The following is a 25,620-nucleotide window of genomic DNA, read 5'->3' as shown; positions in this document are numbered from 1 at the left end:
CACAATACTGAGGAGGAAAGAGGCTTGTAAGAAATAAACAGTAGATTTAGCACGTTTAAATATTTTGACAACATAGTTTTTAAGTTCTAAAACTAGATGTTCTGATTCCTAGCCAATGAGACTATCTTTTAATTCCATTGCTCCTTCAAATTAAACTGGTGTATAAAATTTTTCTTTTCTGAAATGATTTGGTTTTGTAAAAACTTAAATACAACTTGAATTAAATATTTGCTTTCTCACTTTAATTTCAAATATTTTGAAAATGGACCTTCAATTCTGTAGATGCCAATAACCATATATTCAGTGTCTGAAATTTCAGTATTTTGGTAGCCAAGCTATACTTTGCCAGATTGCCTGTTGAACCCCAGAATCATTTTTTTTTTAGCTATTCTAGGTTTTTGTTTGGAAGATAACCATTTTTAGTAAGTGAATTTAATAAAAATATTTTTCATGAATTACAGGAAATATATTAAACCTAAAGAGCAGTTGTTTAGTCATCTTTGTTACACCTTATGCAAAAAAAATCAGTGTATGTCAGGAAACCGTTAATAATTATGGAAACTTTCTCTTTGGATAGGCTCGCATGTCTTGGGATAGAGAGTCCATGGACATTCGATATCGTAGACTTCAGCATTTGCTTGAAAAAAGCAATATTTACTCCAAATTTTTATTGACTAAAATGGAACAGCAGCAGTTAGAGGTATGTATATGTGATTGATTATAGCTAATAGCTTAAATTTTTAAAATAAGCTTTATTGAGATATAATTACATACAATAAATTGCACACATTTTAAGAATTAGATGAGTTTTGACCTGTGTAACCACCGGCACAGTCAAGATAAAGAACATTTCCATTATCCCAAGAAGTTTTCTTCTCTCAGTGGTCTCTGCTTCTGGCCCCGGACAACCACTGGTTTCTGTTTTCTGCCACTATAAATTAGTATTGTTTTTTCTAGAATATTATATAAATGGAATCATATGATAAGCACTCTTGGTGTCTCACTTCTTTAGCTCAGCATATTTTTAAGATTCACTTACATGTATTAATTTAGTAGATCATTTTTATTCCTAAGAAGCATTCCATTGTATGAATATACCAACATTTTTTTAAAATTATGAATACTGTATTAATTAAATGAACAAGGATTAAGAACTAGGACATTCTAAATATTTTTGCACCTACATTTCTGCTTCTCTTTCCCATCTCCTTGCCTCGTTTACCATCCTAACCCAGAGGTAATTACCATCATGAATTTTGTATTTATCATTTTTCTGCTTAAAAAAATAGTTTAACATATATCACATGTGTATATATCCACATGTGATATTTTTGGTCTTGCTTATTTTGAGCCTTATAAGAATGGTATCATACTATATGTAGTTCTTCTGTAGTTTGCTTTTGTCATTCAAGATGTGTTTCATTCAAGAGTAACTGCTTCTAAGCAGACATTAGAACAAAACTCCTGTTTTTAGTTCCAACTTCATCCTCACTGTGCTGCCTGCCAATCCCTGAGCTGTTGAGTTTCCTCAATATAAATTGCTTTACTCCAACATTTATTTTTTTAGTCAACTGTTAACTGATTTTTATCCTGTCTAGTGATATTTTTTGGATGCCAGAAATTGTGAATTTTATGTTGCTCAGTCTCCTTTTCTAAAAATTGCTTTATTGAAATATAACTGATATACACAAAACTGTACATTTAAAAAATGTATACCCATGAAGCCACCACAACCAAGGTAATGAACATAACCATTAATTCCAAAAAATTCTTCCTGTCCCCCCATTTTTAATGAGATACAGTTGACATGTAACATTATATTAGTTTCAGGTGTACAGTGTAATGATTCAATATTTGTATATATTGCAAAATGATCACAGTAAGTCTAGTTAACATTGTCACTGTACACAGTTAAAAAATTTTTCCCTTGTGATGGGAACTTTTAAGATTTATTCTCTTAACAACTTTCAAATATGCAATAAGTATTATTAATTATGGTCACCATGCTGTATAGTACATCCCCATCCATGACTTGTTTATTTTATAACAGGAAATTTATACCTTTTGACCTCCCCCCTCACCCCCCCACCCCCCAACTACCAGTCTGTTCTCTGAATCTGTGAGCCTTTTTTTTTTTTTTAAGATTCCACATGTAAGTGAAATCATATAGTATTTGTTTTTCTCTCTTACTTCACTTAGTATAATGCCCTCAAGGTCCATCCATATTGTCGCAAATAGCAAGATCACATTCTTTTTTTTATGGTTGAATTCTGCCCCTTTTATTTAATTTTCTCCCATCCCTCACTTCCTGTCTTCATCACCAGATAGCCACTGATCTGCTTTCTGTTATTATAGATTTGTTTGCATTTTCTGTTGGTGTTAGGTTCTTTTAGTATTTATCTCTGAAAAAGTCTTCATCTACCTTTATTTTTGAAAGATTTTCTACTGGGTGAAGAATTTATTTTTCTTTAGTGCTTCCCCCCACCCACTTGCAGTATTTTAATGATGTTTCACTGCTTTCTAGCTTACATTGTTTCTAACAAAGCCAAAGTCCTTAGGATGGCCTACAAGACTATAAGCAGTCTGGTTGCCTCCCTCAACCCCCATACCTTTCAGACCTTGTTCTAGGTGTGTTTCCGGCCTTTAGGCCTTTGCACTGGCTGTTTTCTACTTGGAACCCTCTTCTCAATAGATATCTGCCTGGCTTACTTCATCATCATCTTCAAGCTTTGGCTTACATGTTTTCTCAATGAGACCTGCCCTGACAACCTTAAATAAAGTTACCTGGCACCTCCATCCTCACACTCCTGATCCCCTTTACCTTGTTCTTTTCTTCGCATTGCATTTATCATCTAAGACACTGTATAATTTATTTATAGTCCACTAGAAGTATGAAGATTTAAAAACTTGGGCAAGTGTCAGTACTACAATAAATCCTTTTGTCCCCATCATTCACATTTAACAGTTATCAATCAAGATTTTGCTACATTTGCTAAATTCTCTTTTTCCTTTGTTGAAGCCCTTTTTAACCCTTCGTTTGGTAAAATGAAACAGAAAAACAAATACCAAGCTTAATGACTCACTGTAAGGTAAATACTCTTTTAAACACCTCTTGGAAATGGTTTGAATCGTTTTCTGTCCTGCTTTTAAAGCTTTGTTAGGGGGCTTATGGAACAGCTTTTTTAGTCCAAGAATAACTTGGTCCCTCTTCTGAATGTTCTTGAAGCCCCATACATTAAGAGGCCCTTCAGCTTTGGCTGACGGGAATGTGAACTGTTCCTGAGCCCTTGTGAGCACAGGGATTGTTCTACCTGCTTTCTAGTTGCTCTTTTCCTGGCCTTCATTTTCTTACACTCACACACTGATCAGTACTCAGCCTGAGGATGCCACTACAGATCTTCAGAGCCTCTTTTGTATGAAACTGTCCCCTCTCTGATACTTGACCTTGGTTTGCTAGCTCCTCTGAGTTTTGCACTCTGTCTTTTCAACTCAGGAAGACTGTTGAGCTCTATTTGGGTTCTCCCTCCATTATTTGCACTTGGAAGTTGCCTCCAGGCAGTAAGCTGGGCAGTCAGAAGATTCGCGTGGTTCATGACAGTGTTCACTGTTCTTTGCTGCGTGTTGCTGAAAACCAGATATATTTTATCTAGATTTTAGTTGCTTGAGGCAGGAGGGTAAATCTGTTCACAGGACAGTGTTCACTGTCCTTTGCTGCGTGTTGCTGAAAACCACTGATATATTTAGATTTTAGTTGCTTAAGGCAGGAGGGTAAATCTGTTCTCTGTTACTCCATAAAGGCTTGAAGCGCAAGTTCTTGTTTTTTAATTTTTATATACAGTTTCTTCATTGCGAACTTAAGTTATTTGAGATGTGTGTTTCATACTTTGCATTTTCCACTTTTGACACTAAGAAAAAATTATGTTACAGGAACAGAAGAAGAAAGAGAAATTGGAGAGAAAAAAGGAATCTTTAAAAGTTACTAAGGTAATAGTAAGCTAGAATATTTTGTATATGTTACCTTAGATATCGAAGACATTCTCTTGTATTCTTTTGACTACTGATCATCTATTTAATTTTAATCTTTATCTGCTAACCTATCTTTGTTGGTTGCATAGAAATATGTAAAATCTGTTTCTCAGTATTTTATTTATTTATTTAGGGGTTTTTTTGTCTCAGTATTTTAGATATATGGGAGGAGAGCTAAACTATGACCTTTTTAGTTTCTTATTCTGTGGACTATATTTCATAATAGCAAAATTTCACTTTCTTATCTGGGGAGAAATCTGCAAATATTTTATACCTCAAGGCATTTTATAAGTCGCCAGCTCTTTTGGAGCATGTAATGCTTACTCTTCTTCATGCTTCTAACCTCGTCATGTCAACTTTGAGCCATAAAAATAATCTAAATTTGTATCTTGTACATAGCTGTAGCAGTGGAACCAAAATTGGAACATATGACATACATGGTAATAGCATTTCAGATAGAGCATTCATTTAGGGATAGCCTGAATTTTAGATGTGATCTTTTTGGGGACTATGTTTTAACATGAGGCTGTTTAATGCCATATTGATAGGGATTATACAAACAACACTTGTGTTAGTGAAAAGAGAAATAATAAAGGTAACATTTATTGAGTACTTACTGTGTGCCGGGCATTGTTCTAAGCTTTACATGTTTTTACTTAACTCTCAAAGCAGCTCTGTTAGGTAGAGATACTGTTATTATCTACATTTTATGTATAAAGAAGCTGATGCAAGGAGATAAAGCACAGTTCATCCTCATTATTTATAGATCCCATACTTGCCACTTAGCCTATTTGCTAAAATCTGTCACCTGTGTTTTTGTGGTCATTCAGACATGTGTATATGCAGAATGGCAAAAAATTAAGAGTCCCAACATGCACATTCCCAGCTGAGGTCAAACAAAGCTATCTGCCTTATTTAAGTTGTCACAGTGTAAACAAGTGTCCTCTTTGTGGTCTATTTAATGCCATGATTTTTGCATTTTTGTGGTTTTGGTGGTTTTGCTGTTTAAAAGACTGTCAGCCACATTGTGCTGAAGTGCTGTCTAGTGTTTCTATTGCAAGAAGGCTGTGATGTTCCTTATGGAGAAAATAGGTGTGTTAGATAAGCTTCCTTCAGATGTGAGTTACAATGCTGTTGGCTTTGAGTTCAGTGTTAATCAGCATATGTTTTAAATGAGCTGTGTTTAAACAGCAACATACATAAAATAGGGTTATGCGTTGATCAGTTGATGAAGATGTGACCAGAGGCTTGCAGGAACCTAAACTTGTATTTCTTCTAGATGCACTGATTCAGTGTTCACTAGTTCAGTATTCACAGCGACTTTATAGAACACAACTATTGTGAATGAGAATTGACTAACTTTGAAGGTCACATATCTAATAAATAGTAATGCCAGGATTTGAACCTAGGATTAATTTCGGATTCCACACTTAATTTCTATACCAAACTGCCTTTGTTAGAAAATATCAAAATGCCAATAGGAAAAATAGGTAGGGTATCTTTAAGTCCAGTTACTTGATTCTTAGTGTGGTTATTGGTGATGTTAAAGTACATAGCAGATAACTCTGCAACAAAAGCAATTGTGGAAAACTGATGTTCGACTCAGTTGCGAATTCCAGGAGCTTATTTTGGGGTTTTGAAGAATGTACTTATAATTTTACTGGCTTAATCATTTACTCGGTACTCTTCAAACTGCCGATTTCAATCAGCCTTCACTTTCACCAAGCTAACTTTTTATACCAGGTTTTGGGTTTTTTTCCCTTTATTCTAAAGGTGTCAACCATTAAATTCTGCCTATTCCATTTCACTAGTCTCTTTTGGTATTTTCTTTTTTAATCCTTTAAATTTTTAACTTCATTTTTATATTTACCTTATTTCTTTGTCATTTTTATTTTTCATACATGTTGTCTACCTATTCTTTGCCAGCTCTCATTCTGAAACTTTGTTTTTGAACACTTCTTCCTTTCCCTTATCTCCTTTCACTAGTAATTTTTCAGTTGGTTTTCTCTTTTATTTCTACTGTCAGTTGTATTTAACTTATAAATTATACTGAAAATGAGTACTCCTTCCATACCATACCCAATGAGTATCTTCAGCATAAATATACAGTTAGAGAAGATGTACATGGTAATTTCAAAATAAAAATGCCTTCTTTGTTTAGTTTTGAAATGTCTCTTACATGGAAGAAAACTGAGGAAAGTAGAGTCTTTGGGAAAAAGTAGAGGGATATGGTTACGAACAAGTTATAGTAGGGAAATACAGAAAAAGATTACCTTTTGGTAAGCATAATAGTGAAGAGTTGTGGATGTGGTTCAACTGCAAGGAAAGCTAACCTAATCAGTGCCTTTTAACATGTAATACCGTAGAAGTCTTTAGGAAAATAATACTCTAAATCCTTGTTTTGTAGGGTAAAAATTCCATTGATGCAAGTGAGGAGAATGCAGGTAAATTTCCTTGTTCCAGTTTTGAAGACTATGTGTTTATATTTTTGTTTTAATTACTATAAAAAATAAATTTTTTTTTATAGTTATGAGAAAGAAGAGAGGAAGAGAAGATGAATCATACAGTATTTCAGAGGTCATGTCAAAAGAGGTAAAAATAAAGGGGGAGGGATACATAAGATTCGATGTTGAGTAAAACCTATTGTGGGTTTTGAACCACCTTAAAGCTGTATTGATTACTGTTATTTACCTGGGTTTTCAGCCAGTTAAGTGTTTTAAGGAGGAAGATGGTACCATCTTCCTGTTTGTTAAAGGAGCATGAGTTTGGCCTAATCAGAAATTATTATAACTTCTTAGAACCTCAAAACTGTATCTTAAGAACTCTGTTCTTTGTTTGAAAACCATTAAGGAACTAAAATCATAAACTCATTTCTAAAGCCATTTCTTTTTTCACCTTCTCACGTATTACCTCATTAAATAGAAACTAATTAGAGTGTCCTCAGTTATGACAAACCCTAAATATTCCTTAAGCATAATTTAATGTATCACATTCTTAATATTAAAAAAATTCTAACCTTAATTACCTACTCCATTTTTCTTTTACCTGAGATTCTAACTCTTTACATCTTCATAAGGTATAAAGTTTCACATAATACTTGTCTTTAGTCTAGGGATGTACTCTGATATTTTCCCTTTTTTCCCATTTAAAAATAATAGTTGAGACCCACTCAATTTATTATGGAACACACTCAGCCTGCGGTTTGAAAACACTATTAATGAGATTTATTGAAGTTTAGCTAATCACACGGCTGTTATTTTAATTCATCAAATGTTGGTGGCATATCTGCTATGGACAAACTTTGTTCTAGGTGGATAAGATCAATTAGTAAAGAAAGGTAATTGTAATAGGAAAGAACCTTTTGTATTATAAGTTAGTCACTAAAGGGATGTTGCCTATAAGCTTAAATTATATATAATGGCCCATCTCTGGGAACCCTGCTTCCCAGGAATGAGCATTAAGCTAAAATACCTTTGTTTAGCTCACAGGAAACATCCTGACAAGGCCCACCTGTGAATGACTACAGGGAGGAAGAAATTAACACATCCCCTCCAGAGGCTGATGGGAACCAGGAAATGTTTGACTTTACTCCACCACCACCACCCCCTTTTAGTATAAAAGGAGCCTGAATTCTAACTCAGGCAAGATGGTTCTTTGGGGCATGAGCCCACCATCTTCTCGGTTTGCTGGCTTTCCGAATAAAATTGTTATTCCTTGCCCCAGCAACTCGTGTCTTTTGATTATTGGCCTGTCAAGCAGTGAGCAGTACGAGCTTAGACTCGGTAACATAATCACTGTCTTTGCCTTAGCCTATATCCAGTGAGAAAAATTTAGAAGGAAGTAGTCAAATATAATTGGATAATTGGAAAATGCTATTGAGCATATAAAGGGGCTCTTAACTCAAGCAGGAAGTTCATAAAGGTTTCATCTAGGAAGTTGAGACTTGGATAAAAGTTAAATCATTTAGAGGTGGGGGTAGGTTAATAGGGAAATAGTAAGATATAGGGAGGTTACTGGGGATGTGTTGTAGGAAGAGAAAATAACCTTTGACCAATGTCCAGAGGCAGGAAGTTCCTGGAAAGTTAAAAAAACTTAAAAGGAAATTATATTTGGCTCCAGTTTGTAAATAAACAAGTGGTGAAGGATGAAGCTATAGAGGTAAGCAGTGTCAGGAGTTAAGGAGGTTTAATTTCTAAAAAGAATACTTAGTAATTGGTATCATTTTGAGTCATTCACAAATTGTTCTCCAAAAAGGTTCAGTTTATCTATCCATTTTAAAAGACAGCTCTTCTATCCGTTCTCTATATAAAATCTCTTCGGCCTTAGAATATGAATATCATCTATACTTACATAATACTTTACATATACACATGTATGTATGTGGTGTCATTCACTTACATGTCCTGTCATTTTCCTGTGTATCTCAAATTTGAGATACGCTTAAAATTTCTTGAATGTATCATACTATTTTATTCCCTTGGTCCTCTGCACATGCTATTCTTTCTGCTTGAAATACAGCCTAATTCTGTCTTTAGTGATTATCCCTTGATGACAACTTTTTCAGATAATTTGATATAATACTCTCCTAAGTCACCAGGGACATTGTCTCCTTACCCTTAGCATCTAGTAGGTAATTCAAAATCAGAACACTTTTATTCTGTATTTTTAATGTATTTGTCTTTGCCTCTTGCTCAGGATTGCAAACTCAGTCCTCTAATCCAGAGAGAGGCCTAAAGTGGGCTGGAGTTGGGACTGTAGTACATTTGGGAGTGAATACTTGAATAATGGTAGTAACCTAGAGCAGGGTTTGGAGAACTTTTTTTGTAAAGGGCCAGATGGTAAACATTTTTGGCTTTCAGTAGTTTTGTGGGTAACTAATCAACCCTGAACTTTGCCATTGTATCCAGAAAGCAGTCATAGACAGATTGTAAACCAGTGAGCCTGATTTTGTTCTAATTAAACTTTATTTAGACATTTATAAAAACAGGTTGCCGGCTGGAGTTGGTCCACGGTCTGTAGTTTGCCAGCCTCTGTACTAGAGGACTTTGTGAATTTGGACTTAGTCTATTCAGATAAGCTTTAACTAAAAAAAAAAGCTGGAAGATTTAGGAGTAAATATCCCAATTTTTAAGCGCTGCTAACGAATTCAGAATTTTATAAGATGCTATCGGCTTCATTCCCTATGAATTCATGGCATGATGGTGTAAAGAAAATAAAAGACCTGAACTGTTAAAAAAAAAAAAAAAGATTCTATGGGCTTAATTTTGTCTGAGGTCCACCTGTATTCTAATTACCTTCAAGGCTTATCCCCATTTCCTGGCATAAAATCAGAACAAGAATAAATGTTAAATAAATGAATGAACCACATTCGTTGTTATTTTGTTTTTGTTTTCTCAATGTTTTAGGAAATTTTGTCTGTGGCTAAGAAAAGTAAAAAGGAGAATGAGGTAAGAGATTTATAATAGATATTAAATTTAGGAGTCATATTTGCTTCCCTGATCTCTTAATCACCAGTGTACATTTTTTCTCACTAGTTATCCTATTTCTTAGCTTTTTTTAAAAAAAATAACCATTTGGCTTTTTTTATCCTAACATGCTTCTTATATATCAAGTTTAGGTGGTCTATTGCATGTTCCTTAGTGTGTAAATATTAATTTATGGGTCTTTGGGAGTCTAGCAATGATGCAAGTAACTGTAACCATATGGATATATACATTCCACATGTATATATTCCATAGTTTGTGGAAGCCCTGAGGGATACTTTAATCTTATTTCTGGCCTTCAAGATTTTCTTTGGTTCTGTTTGGGAAGGCTTGATTTTACTCCCACCCCAACCCCTCATTTTATGTAGAGAGGTTCCTTGTTACCTGAGTATTTACTATCCAAACCCCTATAATTACAGGATTTAGTCTTTGTTCAGTATAAGGATTTGTTTATGATGCAGTTATAACCCAACTATGTTTAATGTAAATAAGATTAAGTAAGCATATTTTTAATAAATATTTAGTTGCGTTTTTAAAGATAAAGCCCAATCTAATCTTCTACCACAATTTACTATGGAATTGACATTTTATAATATACAATAAATAAACATAGATCTTGTGTTCATTTGGAAGAATTCTGACAAATGTATACATCTGTGTAACTATTATCCAAATCAAGATTTAGAACCTTATTATGGTAGAAGGATCCCTTGTATCCCTTTCCAGTCATTTCCCTACCCCAAACCTAAAGGCAACTGCCTCTTGACTTCTATTATAGTAGTTTTGCCCAATTTTTTAAAAAACTTCTATCACAATCTAGTTTTCATACAAATGAAATATAAATAGTATTCTTTTATTTCCTGCTACTTTTCATTCAGCGTGGATAATAATCATTGATGTTGTTGAGTTTGTTGCTAGTCGGTTTCTTTTTATTGCTGAGTAGTATTCCATTGAATATTATAATGTCTTAATCCATTTTCTTCATGAGCATTTGGATTGTTTCCACTTTGTGACTATTCTGAATGAGGCTGCTATGATAATTTGTGTAAATATATTTGTGTGGACATGTTTTGATATTTTTTTCTGTATATACCTAGGAATGGAATTGCTGGGTCATATGGTAAATGTAATTCAACTTTATAAGAAAGTACAGATCTTTTTCCAAAGTGAACACACCATTTTACTCTATTGCCAGCATTTCATGTTGTTAATCTTTTTGATTTTAACCGTTCTACTGAATGTGAAATGAATCTCATGTAGTTTTATTTTGCATTTTCTTAATTACTAATGTAGAGTTTATTTTCATGTTTGTAATGGCTGTTTATATGTTTTCTTTTGTAAAGTTTCTGTTCATATCTTTTGCCCAGTTACTGGGTTATTTGTCATTTTGTTGATATACGAGTTCTATAATCTCATTGTTGTCACATATATAGACTGTATTTTCTTTAAGTTCGTGGCTTGCCTACTCATTTTCTTAATGATATCTTTTAATAAGCAGAAAATTTTAAATTTTGTAATAGCCCAAATCATTACCTTTTTTCTTTTGGTGGTTAGTGCTTTTTTGTCTTGTATAAGAACTGTTTGTCTATCACAGAATTATCAAGTTATTCTGTTTTCTTATAAAAGTTTTATGGTTCTGGGTTTGATGTTTAGGTATATCATTTCATCACAGATTTTAGGTAGGGAGTGGTGAAACTCAAGTTTCCTATTTTTCCAGTTGAATATCCAGTTGTGGCATCGTTTATAAGACTTACCATTTGTAAGACTTCCCTTTGAATTGACTTAATCCTTGTTTTCATTTTCTTAGAATAGAGTTGTGGACATAGCTAACCAATAAAAATCTACCATTGGTCATAAGTTGGTGCTGTGTCACAAACAGATAAATTGACATTCTTAAGTTTGATATAGTGAGTTTTTAAACTGTATTTACTTTGCCCCTTTGCCTGTAGTGAAAGTAATTACTTAGATGAAAGTAAATATTTTTATGTTCCTTGAAAATAATTTTTTTAACAGACATTATCTGTTATCCTGCCTATGGATGAAGGAAATTATTAAGAAAATAGTTTAATAAATTCTTGGGTAGCATATTTTAGAGGTTTGGAAGGGATGTTTAATTGTAAAGGTCATTTCAGAAGTATATGCCTGTTATATGTAAGGGTTATTTTCAGAAGTGTTTTTTTTTTTTTTCCAGTGGCTTTGAATTTGTGGGGGAATGGAATTAACTGTCTAGAGGGTTTTATTAAACATGTAGCTTTATTTTTTCATACCCAATGATTATACGACTGGGCAAATTTTGATTAGCAGTTACATTTTCTGATTAATGGAGGGTAGCAGCATTATTATGTATTAAACTTCTAATTAAACTTTTTTCTTTACAGGATGAAAGCTCCTCTTCTAATCTCTGTGTAGAAGATCTTCAGAAAAATAAAGATTCAAATAGTAAAATTAAAGATAGATTATCTCAAACGGTTAGGCAAAATACTAAATTCTTTTTTGACCCAGTTCGGAAATGTAATGGACAGCCAGTACCCTTTCAGCAACCAAAACACTTCACAGGAGGAGTGATGCGATGGTACCAAGTGGAAGGCATGGAATGGCTTAGGGTAATGAATCCTCAATTTTAATGCAAGATATTGGTTCATTTCTATATGATAACCTATTAATATGATGTAACACAACTTGAGTTGTTCCTTCTGTTTCACTATTATATATAAAACAAACACTTCTGTGTAAATCCTTATTTTCTAACTTATTTACCCAGAGTAAATTTTTGAAAGTGAAAAATTATCTTATTCAAGGCTACCAACATTTTTATGGCTTTGATAACTGAGTTCCCACAAGTGTTGTTATAACTTATGGTGTACATATGTCAGTCTCATCATAATTATCATCTTTGGGTTAAAAGAAGAAATAAACTTACTGCTGATTCAATAGGTGTTTATGTCAGCATTTAAATACAGTGTATATTATTTTTGTCCAGATGCTTTGGGAAAATGGAATTAATGGCATTTTAGCAGATGAAATGGGATTGGGAAAGACAGTTCAATGCATTGCTACAATTGCATTGATGATTCAGAGAGGAGTACCTGGACCTTTTCTCGTCTGTGGCCCTTTGTCTACGCTTCCTAACTGGATGGCTGAATTCCAAAGATTTACACCAGAAGTAAGACATGTTTCCTTTTGTTAAATATATTATCATTACAAATGTTTTATTGTTTTGTTGCCTGAATTAAGCTATAGATCTCTTACTAAAATTATGTTGATTTCTGTGTAGCACTATATCTTATTTGACTTATCTTTCAGTCTCAGCAGTACCTTCTCTAAGTTTATATAGAATAAACTAAGTTTCCATAGTAATCTCAGACATCTTGCCTAAAACATCCCTGGGTGGTTTTTAGTGCCTTGAATAATTTGACTCACCTGAGATAGACCTGGGTAGAATTTATTTTTAATTCTGTTCATTCTTATTATGGTGTTTTCCTTCCATACCTATGCATTTTAGCCACATCATTGCCTTATGAGAGTATATATTCCAAAAATAACTTCGCCATCTCTCTCACCTTACACTCAATTTGGTTTTATGGCTTTTTTATCCTCCCATAGTAGCCCAATAATTTATTAGAATTGATTGACTCATTTTGTTATAGAAGTATAGAAGTAAAGTTAAATTATATTTTTTCTTTCAGAAATGATTAACTTTATATTTTACAAATTGTTGTTATTTACATTTTGTTCTAAAGTTGGTTATAAATCAATATAAAATCTTTTAGATTCCTACTATGTTATATCATGGTACCCAGCAAGAACGTCGAAAATTGGTAAAGCATATTCACAAACGGAAAGGGACATTGCAGATTCATCCTGTGGTGATCACTTCATTTGAGATAGCCATGAGAGACCGAAATGCATTACAGGTATGAATGGTCTTATTGGATTCTTTGTAATCCATAAATCACATTTTTCTTAACTTACAACACTTTGTCACCATCCAGTAGCATTTATTTGTTTATTTTTTCTGATGGAAGTAATAGATTGCATTGTGCATATTCCTTTAGAACCTGGAGGTTTATATTAACAGAAAGATTGATGGGCTTCCTTGGTGGTGCAGTGGTTAAGAATCTGCCTGTCAGTGCAGGGGACACGGGTTCGAGCTCTGGTCCGGGAAGATCCCACATGACGTGGAGCAACTAAGCCCGTGTGCCACAACTACTGAGCCTGCACTTTAGGGCCCATGAGCGACAACTACTGAACCTGTACACCACTTTAGGGCCCGCGAGCCACAACTACTGAACCTGTACGCCACTGAAGCCCGCGTGCCTAAAGCCGTGCTCTGCAACAAGAGAAGCCACCACAGTGAGAAGCACATACACCGCAACGAAGAGGAGCCCCCGCTTGCCACAGCTAGAGAAAGCCCACGCTCAGCAATGAAGACTCAATGCAGCCAAAATAAATAAATTTTAAAAAAAAAAGAACGATTGACATGAAGGTTGTAGTCTCTAACAAGAAAATTAAAGCCTTTGGTACTTTAATCTATAGCCACGACACCATTTTATTTATTCATTTATTTTTTAATTTTAAAATTAAAATTTTTTTCCTTGTTTTCTTTTTTTAATTTAATTTAATTTAATTTTTTTGGCTGCACCGCACAGCATGCAGGATCTTGGTTTCCCGGCCAGGGAGCGAACCCGTGCCCCCTGCAGTGGAAGCACAGAGTCCTAACCACTGTGCCACCAGGGAATTCCCTCCACAACACCATTTTAAAATCAACCAGACATAGACCTAACCTGTGAATGTATTACAGATGTCTCTGACAAGTGCTTTAAGTATATAGAACTTATCCGTTTAATTTTAATTAAATAGTGGAATATATGAAGACAAGTTTTTTTTTATTATCTTATGGACCTACTATGGCATAACATTCCCATATCTGTTTTTCTTTGTGTTGTAGCTACTTATTTATTAGTGCCCAAGTTATTGTAATGCAATTGGAAAATGGACTTCTCATTGCCTCTCTCAGTTCAGTTTTTGGTGTTTTTTTTTTTTCTTCGGTAACATGGGCCTCTCACTGTTGTGGCCTCTCCCGTTGTGGAGCACAGGCTCTGGAAGCGCAGGCTCAGCGGCCATGGCTCACAGGCCCAGCCGCTCCGCGGCCTGTGGCCCGGACCAGGGCACGAACCCGTGTCCCCTGCATCGGCAGGCAGACTCTCAACCACTGCGCCACCAGGGAAGCCCCATTTTTTGGTGTTTTGAACTTCTTCCTCACTGCTCCATGTATTTCACATACAGTTCTTTACTGCTTTGTTTTACTCTGACCAGTACAGTTGACCCTTGAACAACATGGGGGTTAGGGGCGCCAACCCTATGTGCAGTAGAGAGTTTGCATATATTTTATAGTGGGCCCTCCATATCTGCAGTTCCAGATATGGATTCAACCACTCATGAATCCTGTAGTACTATACGTGGTATTTATTATTGAAAAAAATCTGCATATGAGTGGACCCGTGCATTTCAAATTTGTGTTGCTCAAGATTCAGCTGTATGTAAGATTTTACTTGTGTGCTGGTGGAACTTTGGAATGTGGTTTGCAGTTATGTCTTCACAGTAAAAGTAATACATATTGCATGTAGGAAAAAGTAGTGTACAGAAAGACCTGAAAGCACTTGTAATTCTACCTGAGAAGTACTACTGCTGTGTTATATAACTATTGTTAGCATATAGGTATAATTTATAAATATGGTAATACTTTATGTTGCTTATTGAAACACCTGTTTTCTACTAAATAATATAACATGAAGATCTTCTAATTATTTTGATTACCATAGCCAGACCATATTGAAACAATAAGCTTCCTTGTCAATTCCATTTGCCAGTGGCTAGAATTTTTGTAATTTTCCCTTTCACTGAATTTTTATTATTATATCAAGGATCCTAGCTTTAGGGGTTGATGGCATTAGGGGTACAGAACTCCTATTCCTGAGTGGCAGCAGAAGTAAATGAGTCCATTTACTAATTCATTTATCAGATTCCTCATCATTTCTGTTGCATTGGGTTTTCTTTTTTGCTTATTCATTTATGAAGGATGTTGTATATTTTGTTTCATTTTTTTAAGGTAGATATAGTGAGAGATTATTCAGGCTATCTGATTTGTTTGCCTTATCAGAAAAAAGTTCCAAGTTTTTTATTAAAGAAGTCATAATATTATTTTAAGCTATGAATGTATAAAGTAAAATGCAAAAGATGTCCCATTTCATACTCTTCCCCCAATTTGCTAATCCCATTATCCAAGGATACCTACAGTTGCCAGTTTGGTACTTATACTTCCCAGAAATATTGCATATTTCTGTATTTTTACACAGTAAAACAGAGGAACTTTAGGTTTACTTAATCAAGATAAAAGAGCACAGATATTAAAGATGAGAAATTAAAACAATTTTCATGACAACTTAATGAAAGTAAATGGTTAGCTTTCTGTGAAGATATACATTACCAAAATTAGCTCCAGAAGAAAGGAAAAACCTAAACAAACCAATAACTATGTAAGAAGTTGAGAATACCATCAGATAATAAAAAGTGTCAATCTCAGATGTGGGCTTCAAGAATGAAAATTCTAACGATATTTAATGTTTCAGAGCATATAGAACTAATAAAGTCCTTCAGTTCTTTTTTTAGGACTGCAAGATAACACTAATTAAAACTCAACAAAGCATTAGAAAGGAAAAGTACAGACTGCTTTGACTAAAGAATGTGAATGGAGAAATCTTAAATATATAACAGCAGGTGTACTTTATTAGTTCAGGACCAAGTGAGGTCTGTTACAGCAACACAAGTATATATCAGTTTTAGGAAATTAATTCATTCTCTTAGTAGATCAAAGGAAAACATGATCATCTCAATAGGTATAGAAATACCGTTTGATAAAATCGAACATTCATTCCTAATAAAGAAGTTTTATCTTTAAAATTGCTTTTAGGAAAAATTGTGAGATCATCATATAAAAAGTTTCCCCTGAATTCCTTTTCTAGAATTGCTACTGGAAATACTTAATAGTAGATGAAGGACACAGGATTAAGAACATGAAGTGCCGCCTAATCAGGGAGTTAAAACGATTCAATGCGGATAACAAGCTTCTTTTGACTGGTACTCCTTTGCAAAACAACTTATCAGAGCTTTGGTCATTGCTGAACTTTTTGTTGCCAGATGTATTTGATGACTTGAAAAGGTAGGTAAGCGGTTATTTAATTATTTCCTATGTTTTTCTAACTGTCTCAAAATCTGTGCTCATAGTTTAAATTAATTTCTATCTTCTAGGTAGCTGGATTAAAGTGATAGCTTTTGGCCAGTTCTTTGTGGTATATATGTTCTGCTCTTTTTATTTTATTTTTTCCAGTTTTATTGAGAAATAATTGACATATCACTGTATAAGTTTAAGATGTACAGTATGACGGTTTGATTTATATGTATTGTGAAGTGATTACCACAATAGGTTTAGTTAACATCCATCATCTCAAATAAATAAAATGAAAAGAAAAAGTTTTTCTCCTTGTGATGAGAACTCTTAGGATCTACTCTTAACAACTTTCCTATATATCATAGAGCTGTGTTAAGTGTAGTCACCATGTTATACATTACATACCTAGTGTTTATTTACTTTATAACCGTTAGTTTGTACATTTTAACCACCTTCCTCCAATTCCCCTTTCCCCAAAAGTATGTTCTACTTTTGACACAAATTATGAGAGGAGATAAATAAAAGATTATTTTAAAGCTTTTATTGCATTGATTAGTAGAGACAAGCTGTTTTATGCTGCCTTAAAAATTTTTTTTTTTTTTTTTTTTTTTGGCCACACTGCGCGGCTTGCGGGATCTTAACTCCCCAACCAGGGATCGAACCTGGGCCCACGGCAGTGAAAGCCCCAAATGTCTTAACCGCTGGTCTGCCAGGGAGTTCCCTGCCTTAACATATTTTTATAAAGCTCCTTATTGTCTTGACTTTGTGAAACACTTTCAGGTGGATTTTTCTCATTATTTTCTCACAAACAAGAGATAGGTTGAAGGGATAGGGGTTGATACATCCCCTGTCTCACACATAAGAAAACCCAAGTGTCAAGTTATTAAAAATATAACTAGTTAATGCCAGAGTCAAAAATATAACCAGAGTCTCCCAGTTTCGCCCTCATGCTTTTTACTCTAGAACTGTTTGAATCTTAGCTTATATCATAAAAAGCAAAAATAAACAGTTTTCAGAAAATCATTAGTATACTCAGAATGGAAGAGTAAATAATCTTACCAGACATTAAAAATAATTAACATAGAAGTTTCAAAATCAGGAGGGCAAAATAATTGATTTACACTTACTTTGGCATCAGTGAAGGAAGAAAGTTAATTTTATATGGGAGAATAACTTTTAATGTTTTATTTTGAGAATGTATTCCACCTCTGGTGACCAGATATTAGCCCAAGGCCAGGCTGTCTTAGGGAACATTTATTAAAAGGCAAGATTTCCAGGTCCTATGCATTTCCACTGAGTTAGAACACTGAGGGAGGAGCTGGGAATCTGAATTTATAAAATGTGCCTGAGGTGACGAAATTTTGGAAATATCTGATGTAACTACTGCATTAATGTTGTTGGCATTTTTCCCAATTGTATTTACTGACAATATAGCGTTACTTAGTGTAGACATGCTTATATTTAATAGCTCATGTTAATAGGGTTGTTTTTTTTTTAACATTGTGAAGAACTAAGGATATTAATAGATATCATTATCAGGGTACATATATGTTGAATTTTAAAAACACTGTAGTGGGTCACATTTTTACCTAAAGAGAGAGATCATGTGGTCTTGATATTCAGAGATAGTTTTCATTTCTTTAACTTTATTAAAATGTTCCATAAAATGTGTACCTCAGGATGTGGGGGCAGTCTGGCTGTGACATCTGTCACCCCACTGATTGCTAGGGTTGATCTGGCTGACCTGACTGGCTAGGCCAGTGTCCCCTTCCTCCCATGGGACATGTGCATTCCTCCCGAAGCTACGTGCTTTGTCGTAGAGGATAACATTCCCCAATAGAGGAGGACCCATCTCAAGGTCCATTTGTAGGAGAACATGGGATAGTCACGCTTCCAAGACTCCAGACATATCCTAATGAAGTCTGCCTTTAAAAAGAGGAAAAAGGGGGGCTTCCCTGGTGGCGCAGTGGTTGAGAGTCCACCTGCCGATGCAGGGGACACGGGTTCGTGCCCCGGTCCGGGAAGATCCCACATGCCGCGGAGCGGCTGGGACCGTGAGCCATGGCCACTGAGCCTGCGCGTCCGGAGCCTGTGCTCCGCAACGGGAGAGGCCCGCATACCGCAAAAAAAAAAGGGGGGGTACTTTAATGTTTATTTGATGTTTATACTCTTGTTAAGATAACATATTTATTGGAATCTAAAAAAAAAAATGGTTCTGAAGAACCTAGGGGCAGGACAGGAATAAAGAAGCAGGTGTAGAGAATGGACTTGAGGGCATGGGGAGGGGGAAGGGTAAGCTGGGACGAAGTGAGAGAGTGGCATGGACATATATACACTACCAAATGTAGTGGGAAGCAGCTGCATAGCACAGGGAGATCAGCTTGGTGCTTTGTGACCACCTAAAGGGGTGGGATAGGGAGGGTGGGAGGGAGACGCAAGATGGGAGGGGGATATGGGGATATATGTATATGTATAGCTGATTCACTTTGTTATAAAGCAGAAGCTAACACACCATTGTAAAGCAATTATACTCTGATAAAGATGTAAAAAAAAAAGATAATTATAAATCAGAAAAAATGTTCCCTTTAAGAAAATATCTGCTTCATAATATACAGATTAATACAAAGTTGAAAATGCAAAACATATGTCATGTTAATATAACTGATTTATGTGTTAGGTTAACTTGTAATAATTTTTTTATTTTACAGCTTTGAATCTTGGTTTGATATCACTAGTCTTTCTGAAACTGCTGAAGATATTATTGCTAAAGAAAGAGAACAGAATGTATTGCATATGCTGCACCAGGTTTTGACTTTTCTTATTCTGCTTACTAGACTCATAGAATGAAAAAGGAACCCTAGAAATTACCTGTTCAACCCATTGTGGTAGAATTTGAAAAGTGAGCCCCCCCACCCCCAAATTTAACTTACTCTCCTGCCCTTTTCCCTCCCCTAGAGGTCTCATGGTGTTAAAGCAAAAGTAAAGTGCTTTTTAAAATTTTGTCCTTTTCACGTATACTCATTTTACCCCTAATGGTTACTGACATGTTTGTCAGCCAAAAATGAAAATTTTTATGCAATGTTTGCCAATAATAGTTGCATAATTTACTTACTTGTATGATCCATTCTACTGTTTTGTACAAACTCCATCTATCCTTTTTTTTTTTTTTCTGTACGTGGGCCTCTCATTGTTGTGGCCTCTCCCGTTGCGGAGCACAGGCTTCGGACACGCAGGCTCAGCGGCCATGGCTTACGGGCCCAGCCGCTCTGCGGCATGTGGGAGCCTCCCAGACTGGGGCACGAACCCGTGTGCCCTGCATCGGCAGGCAGACTCTCAACCACTGCACCACCAGGGAAGCCCTATCCTATCTATTTTTAAACAAACATAATCTTTCAAAGGTCTCCTAGTTTTCATATGTGGGCCTGAAAAGCTTCTCAATTGTGCTTTGACAATTTTATTCAAAATCTTTTTGAAAAAGTTTTTTTGACTTTGAAGTGAGATAGTACGTAAATCAAAGTAGAAATAATACTCCAAATCTTACTTCCCCATATCATTTGCATGTTTTTTCTGATACTTGCCTGTAGGTATATTTGTGTCTGGGCCGCTGTCTACAGATACTTTTTTCTTAAACTACTGGTAATGTTCTCTCTTTCTCTGGAAAATTAAAGTCTCTCTATGCTTGGCTCTATACCTTTGAGGTATTTAAGTACAGAGCCCTAATCTATATGTAAATTAATTACTAATTTAAAGGGAAGGCTATAAAGGATATAAAATGATTTTTTTAAGTTGACTTTCTTTTAAAAACCTAAGTAGTTTAATAATGATATAGTTATCTATTGCTTCTCTGTTGTTTTATAAATGTGGAAATCTCTTGTCATCACAGCTGATGAAGGAGAGTAGTTTTAAGTCTGAAGTTTTAGAACTTATAGAAGGAAACTTTTCATGCCTACTTTTCTGGATCAGTTGATTTTTTGGTTTTCTACTAATTCGAAACCTCACTTTTAAAAACTGTGGGCTATAACTTTATCCCTAAGAAGTACAGATATCACCTTCTTATTTCAGCTTTTTAAAATATTCAAGTTATACTAGAATTTTTGAAAAATTAAGTTGTGAAATGTTACAGATAAACGCTATGAGTTTGTCATGTGGTGGTTTTTGGTCTGGAAAATTTCAAGGAAATATTTTATATCACCTTTTGAGATGTGATAGTTTTATATAGGAAGAAAAGAGGAAGAAGGGGTAAAAGGGTATTTGGGGAGAGTATTCCTTGAAAATACAAAAATGTTTAATATTTATATATGTTTATTCATGTTTAAATTTTAGATTTTAACACCTTTCTTATTGAGAAGACTAAAATCTGATGTTGCCCTTGAAGTTCCTCCTAAACGAGAAGTAGTTGTTTATGCACCACTTTCAAAGAAACAAGAGATCTTTTACACAGCCATTGTGAACCGTACAATTGCAAACATGTTTGGATCCAGCGAGGTAGAGTGTGGATTTGAAATAACCTACCTGTAAATGACAGTTGGCATAGAAAATTTCATGGTTGATTTCAGTCTTATATGAGGCTCATCACCTGTTTTCATGACTTGTTGAGGGTGAATTTCTAACTGGAGTATAAGGCATAAGGCCAATAGCAAAAATTGTCTCCTAGTAATTCTGTGGTCCTACTAAAATTCAAGTGATGGTTCCTGCATTGATTGCTTTATAGTCATCTGAAATACTGTCTGGGGATGGATTTGGAAATACATTTGAATAAGCACACAATATGCTAAGGGCTTGCCAACTAGACCAGTCACCCCAAATATACAATCCCTTTACAGCAGGTTGTTGGTAGCCAAAAAATTTAATAAAATCCTCTATTTGAAAGAAATATCTTTTTTAGTTACCCACCATATTACAAGAAATTGAATTGGAATGTGATTATCTTATAACTGAAGATTAGAAGACCCTTAAATTTTGTTCAGATGTCCAGATTTTTGACTGTTTGCCATGGACCTGTGTATTTCTTTTCAAAGTATTTATGATTACGCATTTCTGTTTTTGTACAACCATTAGACTGTTATCCCATTTTCTTTTTTGTTGTTGTTTTGCGGTACGCGGTCCTCTACTGTTGTGGCCTCTCCCGTTGCGGAGCACAAGCTCTGGACGCGCAGGCTCAGCGGCCATGGCTTAAGGGCCCAGCCGCTCTGCGGCATGTGGGATCTTTCCCCAACCGGGGCACGAACCCGTGTCCCCTGCATCGGCAGGCGGACTCTCAACCACTGCACCACCAGGGAAGCCCTCATTTTCATTTTAATTAAAGGGAATCTCTGGCTTTTTAACTGTTAGAAAATTAAAGTAGTTGCCTATTGGAAGGAATTTCATTGCAGTATTATACCAATCCAAAAAAATAACCTCTGTAGTGCAGATATGTGGAGCTTCATTTCAGCCCAAACCTATTAAATTCCTTTATATAAGTTCAGAAGTTTTATCCATCCTTATTTTTTTCCACTGATATGAATGCATTAACTCTGATTCCAGATATTGTCATCAGTGTTAAAACAATTAAATTTCCCAGGATAAAATTTACATTTGGCTATAGTTTATGGATCCTTGATTTTGGGCCTTTGGAAATTAATAAACTTGATGATGACAGACAAAATTATTTTTTTCTTTATATGTTAAAACATTTTGTACATAAAAATATTATACACCCTACTTTGTGTGTGTGTGTGTGTATAGAATTTAAGAGTATAGCTTTTTTTTTTAACATTCTTTTTAACATCTTTATTGGAGTATAATTGCTTTACAATGGTGTGTTAGTTTCTGCTGTATAACAAAGTGAATCAGCTATATGTATACATCTATCCCCATATCCCCTCCCTTTTGCGTCTCCCTCCCACCCTCCCTATCCCACCCCTTTAGGTGGTCACAAAGCACCAAGCTGATCTCCCTGTGCTATGCAGCTGCTTCCCACTACATTTGGTAGTGTATATATGTCAATGCTACTCTCTCACTTCATCCCAGCTTACGCTTCCCCCTCCCCATGTCCTCAAGTCCATTCTCTACATCTGCGTCTTTATTCCTGTCCTGCCCCTAGGTTCATCAGAACCTTTTTTTTTTTTTTAAGATTCCATATATATTTGTGTTAGCATATGGTATTTGTTTTTCTCTTTCCGACTTACCTTACTCTGTGTGACAGACTCTAGTTCCGTCCACTTCACTACAAATAACTAAGAGTATATATATAGCTTTTTAAAAAGATATTTCTTTAATTTATTGTTTTAGAAAGAAACAGTTGAGCTGAGTCCCACTGGACGACCAAAACGGCGAACTAGAAAGTCAATAGATTACAGCAAAATAGATGATTTCCCTAATGAATTGGAAAAACTGATCAGCCAAATACAGCCAGAGGTAGACCGAGAAAGGTGTGAGTTTAAAAATAAATTTAAGTATTCTTTAAACTGTGATTTTTTTTTTTTTTTAATGCCTCATTCATGGATTCTATATTTTGTGCAGAGCTGTTGTGGAAACAAACATCCCTATAGAATCTGAAGTTAATCTGAAGCTGCAGAATATAATGATGCTACTTCGCAAGTGCTGTAATCATCCATATCTGATTGAGTACCCTATAGACCCGGTCACACAAGAGTTTAAGGTGAATACTATTTAATAATACACTGTTTTGATGTCTGTAACTTTTTATGTTGGGTGAAAGTGTCATTTTTTTTATTATTACTTACAGTAAATACTGTTATATGAAGATTGTCTTCTCCCCCCAAATTCAGAGAACTTTATGAATGTTAGAAAAAAGGTGGTTTTCTATATGTAAGCTAACTAATATTTTTATTTATATATTTCATGTAAACAGCTAGGAATCCTCCTAAATTTAGAGTGATATTGGAAATATAAGTTTTTAAGTAACACAGTTGATTTCCACTCTGTGTTTTAGTTGCTGTCTATTTTGGAGATTGTTGTCACCTTTTCAGTATTCCTTTTAATTAGTATTCAGCTTGTCAAAATCAGTCGGGCTGCTCATTGTTTAAATCTCAACAGATAGCCACAGAAGAGAACAAAAAGTTATGTTGATTTGTGGGCTTTCAGATTAAATGAATGAAATTGCTTTCTTTGGCAGTTGATGGAAAAACAACCTAGTAGTAAAGGAAATCAGTTCTCAGTAACCCTCAATAACCCTGTTTTGTACTAGTTTACAGCAGGGTTCCTTACCCTTGTCAATATTGACATTTTGGGCCAGATAATTCTTTGTTAAGGAAGTGCTGTCTTGTGGACTATAGGCCATTTGTCCAGCATCTCTAGCCTGTAGCCACTAGATGCCAAAATATTTCCCTCCCCCAGTTGTGTCAACGTGTAAAGTATCTTCCAGACACTGCCAAATATAAGCTGGGGGTGGAAGGCAAAACTGCCCCTATTTGAGAACCAGTGTTATAAAGCTTTTCATTGAGTAAGGAAGAAGATAATCTCTGAAGGTAATTAATATTCACCAGAAGGTTAAAAATTTCATTTTGGATACTTAGGTCGCTTATAAGCTCTTATACTTTCTTTAATTTCTACTGAGAGCTTTAGCAGTAATTTTCATACGCATTTGGTTGAAAGTGTACTCAGTTATAAAGAATAAACCTCAACATTAAGTAAGTTTGAACTTAATGTTCTGTTATACAAAGTTTTGGGGAGAGGTGTGGGGAGGATAGATTATACACTTAAACTGAATTTTGTTTTTTGTGAAATCATTGGTTTTAAATTGTAGAGTTTGTCTTTCCTTGAGTATGTCTTTCCTTTTCCTTTTTTATCTTCTGATAAAAAAGATCAAATAACAAGGTCAATTTAAAAAGTTTTATAGGGACTTAATTTGTCATTGAAAATTAAACTGTTAACATGGTTTTTATTTTAACAAAAACAGATTATTAGTAGTTGTTGTGACAATTTCTTTTTTCCTTTCTTTCCCCACTTTTAAGATTGATGAAGAGTTGGTAACAAATTCTGGGAAATTCTTAATTTTGGATCGAATGCTGCCAGAACTAAAAACCAGAGGTCATAAGGTATGGTACTTTTGATTGGATTTTTGGTTGTTTAATTATTCTTCATTAATCAGTATAGATACTAAGATATATTTAAATTTCAGGTGCTGCTTTTTTCACAAATGACAAGAATGTTGGACATTTTGATAGATTACTGTCACTTTAGAAATTTCAACTTCAGCAGGCTTGATGGATCCATGTCTTATTCAGAGAGAGAAAAAAATGTAAGACTGCTTATGTCATACATACTTAATTCTTTTTTGTAACTCCTGTCTTGATTTCTGAAGTAATGTTCAAAATTGACCTAGGGACTTCCCTGGCAGTCCAGTTGTTAAGACTCTGCACTTCCACTGCAGGGGGCACAGGTTCAATTGGGGAACTAAGATCCCACATCGCACATGGCACGGCCCAAAAAAAAAAAGGGGACCTACATCCTAGGGCCTCTGGTTTATTGCCACAACTTAGGCAATAGGCATGATCATTTTTTTGTTTTATGGGAGTTGAGTCTGATAATTTTATCTCTTTCCACCAAATTGGTCATTTTCAACTTTATGGCTGCTGTGGCTTTCAGTATTTATTTATCCCACATCAAAAGTCCTGTGGATGGGGGCTTCCCTGGTGGCGCAGTGGTTGAGAGTCCGCCTGCTGATGCAGGGGGCACGGGTTCGTGCCCCGGTCCGGGAAGATCCTGCATGCCGCGGAGCGGCTGGGCCCGTGAGCCATGGCTGCTGAGCCTGCGCGTGTGGAGCCTGTGCTCTGCAACGGGAGAGGCCACAACAGTGAGAGGCCCGCGTACCGCAAAAAAAAAAAAAAAAAAAAAAAAAAGTCTTGTGGATGCTTAAGAGCTCACACCCAGCTTGAAGAA

General features: G+C 35.2%; 1 protein-coding gene across 1 annotated transcript in view; it reads left to right on the top strand.

Moving 5' to 3' along the window:
• The window catches only part of HELLS (helicase, lymphoid specific), a 40,671-nt gene that overhangs the window by 4,884 nt on the left and 10,167 nt on the right, over positions 1-25,620 (top strand). Inside the window, exons 3-17 of the mRNA XM_067709944.1 lie at positions 578-700; positions 3,928-3,984; positions 6,434-6,470; positions 6,554-6,618; positions 9,432-9,473; positions 11,888-12,112; positions 12,490-12,672; positions 13,280-13,423; positions 16,532-16,728; positions 19,446-19,542; positions 21,061-21,222; positions 23,008-23,147; positions 23,239-23,377; positions 24,693-24,776; positions 24,860-24,979. Coding sequence (XP_067566045.1) covers positions 578-700; positions 3,928-3,984; positions 6,434-6,470; positions 6,554-6,618; positions 9,432-9,473; positions 11,888-12,112; positions 12,490-12,672; positions 13,280-13,423; positions 16,532-16,728; positions 19,446-19,542; positions 21,061-21,222; positions 23,008-23,147; positions 23,239-23,377; positions 24,693-24,776; positions 24,860-24,979 — 1,815 coding nt within the window. The remainder of the gene's footprint in view (positions 1-577; positions 701-3,927; positions 3,985-6,433; positions 6,471-6,553; positions 6,619-9,431; positions 9,474-11,887; positions 12,113-12,489; positions 12,673-13,279; positions 13,424-16,531; positions 16,729-19,445; positions 19,543-21,060; positions 21,223-23,007; positions 23,148-23,238; positions 23,378-24,692; positions 24,777-24,859; positions 24,980-25,620) is intronic.

Source organism: Pseudorca crassidens, chromosome 16, assembly GCF_039906515.1.
Source record: "Pseudorca crassidens isolate mPseCra1 chromosome 16, mPseCra1.hap1, whole genome shotgun sequence".
Lineage (NCBI taxonomy): Eukaryota > Metazoa > Chordata > Mammalia > Artiodactyla > Delphinidae > Pseudorca > Pseudorca crassidens.
Note: the sequence above shows the minus strand (reverse complement) of the source record. Positions and strands in the feature narration are given on the sequence as shown.